The sequence below is a fragment of the Oncorhynchus tshawytscha genome, unplaced genomic scaffold (assembly GCF_018296145.1).
Source record: "Oncorhynchus tshawytscha isolate Ot180627B unplaced genomic scaffold, Otsh_v2.0 Un_contig_4363_pilon_pilon, whole genome shotgun sequence".
Taxonomy (NCBI): domain Eukaryota; kingdom Metazoa; phylum Chordata; class Actinopteri; order Salmoniformes; family Salmonidae; genus Oncorhynchus; species Oncorhynchus tshawytscha.
This window is the reverse complement of record NW_024608453.1, coordinates 22329-27500: the sequence shown is the minus strand read 5'-3', so window position 1 is coordinate 27500 and position 5172 is coordinate 22329. Positions and strand designations below refer to the sequence as shown.

Below are 5172 nucleotides of genomic sequence, written 5' to 3'. Positions count from 1 at the left end.
CTCACGGCCCTGCCAAGTCAGTTTGAAAGACCAGACAAAGGCAGGCAGGAAGCCCTTCGGCTTGGCAATGCGTGCGAGCGGAGAGAGCGCAAATGCAAACTGAAACCCCACTCCTTTTCTGATAACGGAGAGGAAGAGAGACAGAGAGAAGAAGCAGACTGGAATTCCAACCCTCCTTGTATTTATGATAGTTTAAAGGTCTCCTTTGAAAATGTATGACCGTTTGGATCCTCGGCGCGAGCCTAGACGTGTTTCTAAAGGCATCATAGGTTGCGTCGTCTGACCAAGGAGGGCTCGGGCGCTTTCCGTTCCTTTCCTTCGCTTTCCCCCTCTTGGTGAGGGGCTATATTGGAACAAGGTTTTGGGGCTTTTTGCATTTGAATTCTACTGCGCAACCAGACGGATCACGTGGGATGTGGAGTTGATCGATTTGCGCCGTTAAATGTGAAAAGAGGAACGGGGAAAAGGTCTGTTAAAAAAGCATAACCGATTTCTTCCGGATTACAGGGGACTACTTTTACGGAGGGAAATACGTCGGTGGGCTCGGGGACCCGGAGTGATTTTTATGCCTGTTTAAAATGGAGACGCACATATCGTGCCTCTTTCCGGAAATTTTAGCCATGATTTTCAGCTACTTGGATGTAAGGGACAAAGGCAGGGTGGCCCAAGTGTGTGCTGCTTGGAGGGACGCTTCCTACCACAAGTCGGTGTGGAGGGGGGTGGAAGCCAAGCTGCATCTGCGGCGGGCCAATCCTTCTCTCTTCCCCAGCCTACAGGCCCGCGGAATCCGGAGAGTTCAGATTCTCAGCCTGCGGCGGAGCCTCAGCTACGTGATCCAGGGGATGCCAAACATCGAGAGCCTGAACCTGAGTGGCTGCTATAACTTAACGGATAACGGCCTGGGGCACGCGTTTGTCCAGGAGATCCCTTCCCTTCGGGTTCTAAACCTTAGTCTGTGTAAGCAGATCACGGACTCCAGCCTGGGCCGGATCGCCCAGTATCTGAAGAACCTGGAGGTTCTGGAACTGGGCGGGTGTAGTAACATCACCAACACGGGGCTGTTGCTCATAGCGTGGGGTTTACACCGGCTCAAGAGCCTCAATCTCCGCAGCTGCCGGCATGTGTCTGACGTGGGCATCGGGCACCTGGCGGGCATGACCCGCAGCGCAGCGGAGGGCTGTCTCAACCTGGAATACCTGACGCTGCAGGACTGTCAGAAACTTACGGATCTGTCCCTCAAGCACATCTCGAAGGGTCTGGCTAAGCTCAAAGTTCTCAACCTGAGTTTCTGTGGCGGGATCTCTGACGCAGGTATGATCCACCTCTCCCACATGACCAGCCTCTGGAGCCTTAACCTGCGCTCGTGCGACAACATCAGTGACACGGGCATCATGCACCTGGCCATGGGCACGCTGCGGCTCTCCGGGCTAGACATGTCCTTCTGTGACAAGATAGGGGACCAGAGTCTGGCTTACATCGCCCAGGGCCTGTACCAGCTCAAATCCCTGTCCCTGTGCTCGTGCCACATTAGTGACGATGGCATCAACAGGATGGTGCGCCAGATGCATGAGCTGAGAACCCTGAACATTGGACAGTGTGTGCGGATTACAGACAAAGGACTGGAGCTCATTGCCGACCACTTGACTCAGTTGACGGGGATCGATCTGTATGGATGTACTAAAATCACGAAACGGGGACTGGAAAGGATAACGCAGCTCCCATGCCTTAAAGTTTTGAATCTGGGACTTTGGCAGATGACAGAGAGTGAAAAAGTGAGGTGAAACTAACTTGGCGAGGATTAGTTGGGGAGGGGGACACACACAGAGAGGAGAAGGGGTAACGGAGCAGGAGACCAGTGGGCGGGGAAATGTTCCTTCTAAAATATATATATATATATATCCTCTGCTCTCAATCTCGTCGTAGTTGGATATTTTCTCATTCAATGTAACTTAATGCTACAAAACTGTGATTAAAAAATATGTTGCGCAATTTTAGGCCAAATGAAAACAAGATTAATCATCATCAAATGCATGTTTTCATTATTAAACAACACAATATCCCGCCCCCGCATTATGAAGACAAACTACTTTTTATTATTCCTAAAGAGTCGCAATATTTAACTTCAAACTCTCCCAACTATCGCGCCTAATACATTTGGCTACCTCGTTTATCAATGTGTTGTAATAAATCCGTGTATTCTTCAAAAGAAAGAGAGGAGATAAATTGTGCCTATAGACAGTAGTAGTCCCCTCCCCCAACGCGTCTCGCGCTTGGAGAATCCTAGCAGCAAAAAGAAACGCTCTCTAACTACCTTTGTGTTCATTTGCCCAGAAACGCTTAACAATGAAGAAGACAAACGAACAAGAGTTTCGTTTAAAAGGACTGTTCACACTCAGACAAAAATAGCGACATTATGCAAATTAAAACGGACTGCTTTGTATCCAAAATCATTTTATTTTTGTTTTGTTTACTTTTTAGCCCAACTTAAAGGCCTTGTAGCCTTGGATTCAAGCTTTGAATAATGGGACCCTTCCTTCCCTATATTATTTTGGTGTGTTTATGCTTATGGAAGCAGATATTGTCGAATTATTGCTGTTATTCAGAGCGTTGTACTTCAAATTGAAGTGATTTCTATAATAGAAATGCTGCCCCTTTTTCTCAATCAGGTGTTTTCCAACTAATCCTCCATATCCTCTAGAATATGGGTTGCTACCTTTTAAACACAATCATACACACTAGTCCACAATAACAACAGAAGAGACACTCCTTTGGAATAGAATCTAAATATACGCTTTAGAATTAAGAAGCAATCGAATCGATCCTTATTTTCTCGGCTTCCAAGTGAATGCGTGTCAGGCCTACATGGAACCTATGGGATCATAACATGGCGTTATGAGCGAACTGAACTGCAACATGTATGGAGTCCTGCTGAGAGACTACTGTGTTTTAAATGTACTGTATATGTGTTTGTAAAAAAACAGAATCCAAAATGAAATTGTTTTATATTCTTACAGTAAACATTAAAGTTGATATTTATATAATAAATGAAAAGTTAATGTGGACTCGTTTTGTATTGTAGACTAGTAACCTACTACTTATTGTGTTCTTGTGATCATCCTTGTTACAAGACCATGCACTCCTGCTTTGATCGAAAACGTGTCCATTTCTAAGAGAAACCGCTGTTTATGTCCGTAGATCCCCGGTAGAGACAAGGTATTTAAAACGACAACAAAAAAGACAAGAATTGTCCACATATTATTAATCGTTCTGATCACAACCATAATCTTACGAATTTGATTGTTCGGTTTCGAGAAGCAGTTATAATGTTGATATGCCGGCTTGGATTGTTAAATTATTTACGAGCAGATTCAAAATGGATGCTTCCCTTGATTTAGCTTGTTCTAATTATCAGTCTGACGTATTGTGTTGATAGGTTTCAGCTGCTTGCCTCTCAAAGGGCTGTCACTCACGTGACTCTAAATCTGGGGATATTAAACGCCTCACGCCCATTGACATATTAGCATTTTATTGTGCTGTTTTTCTGTGACATTCTAGTCTACAGCCTAGGTTTTTGTCTGTTCAAATGTTGCTAACATTTGGTTCTATGTTATAATTTGCGCTATTTACTTTCTGTTTCTTTAGCCAAATGTGTGTTTAGAATAAGAGTGGGATACCGGCAGTTGCTTTTGTTTCCCGAAGTTAAAAAGGCACGTTGGGATTTTTCTCTAGCTTGCTCAGTCACGCATACCAGATCTGAGAGACTGCCTTGGTCCCACGGGACGTCTTCTCTCCTCCCACCCCCTCCCTTCTCCTCACCCCCCAAAACTCAGCCGACACCCCCCCCCTCCCTGTCTCACAGACACTTTTTAACATTCCACACCATCATTCAAAGCATTTAAGCTTTCTTCTTCTTTCCCGTCTCTGTCCGTTCTGGACCAGAGAGAGTGAAAGAGGGAAAGAGAGAATTCACTGCGTGCTGTTTTAGTCTCGTCCTGGTCTTGTGCAATAACCACATAACAGTGAGATAACCCCCCATTCTATAGATAAACAGGGTACTGTATTTTAGAACGTCTTATCTCATATTTGTTTAGCAAAATAATAATTAAAAAAATGTCCTTAAATACAGGGGTCTTCTTTTAATGTTGATGTTATGTTCTGGTACTCTGCCTTGACTGAAAGACTACAGTTGTCAGTTAATTATCTTGGAGATCCCTATTTGATAAGATATCCCCTTGAGTTGATTGTACTTCAATCAAAATGGCTCCTGCTTGCTATTCTTTTCAGTCAAATTTAGTTTGTACTTCAGTTGAAATAAGTCCCGCTGTGGTATTTAGATCTATGTTTGTATTTTAGTTCAAAATGGCTGTTGATATTCTTTTCAGATGAATTCAGTTTGTAGTTGAAATGGCTATTGTAGTACTTTTCATTCAATTTAATTGATAGGCCAACTTCAGTTAAAATAGTCCCTGCTACAGTTCAATTTAATTGATAGGCCAACTTCAGTTAAAATAGTCCCTGCTACAGTTCAATTTAATTGATTTTGATACTGTAGTTAGTTTGTAGCAAAGTTGTTTCAAACAGTTATTTTTGCTGAATAGAGCTGTCACATTCACAGTGTTACTTTAAAGCCTTACTTCGCTTTGAGAGGGAGAACCACAGCCTTTTTACTGCTAACATTAAGGGGAACTGGCTCTCCTCAATAAAGCAAGAGGGACATCTGCAATAATGCTAGCCAAGGCTCACCACCTCCTCTCTTTACCTTTCTCCACCTCCTCTCTTCACCCCTCTTCCCCTCCTCTCTCCATCTCCCTTTTCCACCTCCTCTCTTTACCCCTCTCCACCTCCATTCACCTCATCCTCTCTCCACCTCCTCTCTTTACCCCTCTCCACCTCCATTCACCACATCCTCTCTCCCCTCTCTCCACCTCCTCTCTCCTCTTTACTTCTCACCACATCCTCTCTCCCCCTCTCTCCACCTCCTCTCTCTCCCTCTTTCCACCTCCTCTCTCCTCTTTACCTCTCTCCACCTCCTCTCTCCCCCCCTCTCCACCTCCTCTCTCCTTTTTACCTCCTCTCTCCTCTTTACCTCTCTCCACCTCCTCTCTCCTCTTTACCTCCTCTCCACCTCCTCTCTCCTTTCCACCTCCTCTCTCCCCCTCTCTCTACCTCCTC

General features: G+C 44.8%; 1 protein-coding gene across 1 annotated transcript; it reads left to right on the top strand.

The window, feature by feature from the left end:
- Window positions 1–33: 33 nt before the first annotated feature.
- LOC112241835 (F-box/LRR-repeat protein 14) lies at window positions 34–3062 on the top strand. Its single transcript, XM_024409861.2, has one exon. The coding sequence runs from the start codon at window positions 579–581 to the stop codon at window positions 1779–1781; it is 1203 nt and encodes a 400-aa protein (XP_024265629.1). The 5' UTR covers window positions 34–578; the 3' UTR covers window positions 1782–3062.
- The last annotated feature ends 2110 nt before the right edge of the window (window positions 3063–5172 follow it).

Coding starts and splice junctions, on each gene's coding strand:
- LOC112241835 (XM_024409861.2), top strand. CDS start 579: ATGGAGACGCACATATCGTGCCTCTTTCCGGAAATTTTAGCCATGATT.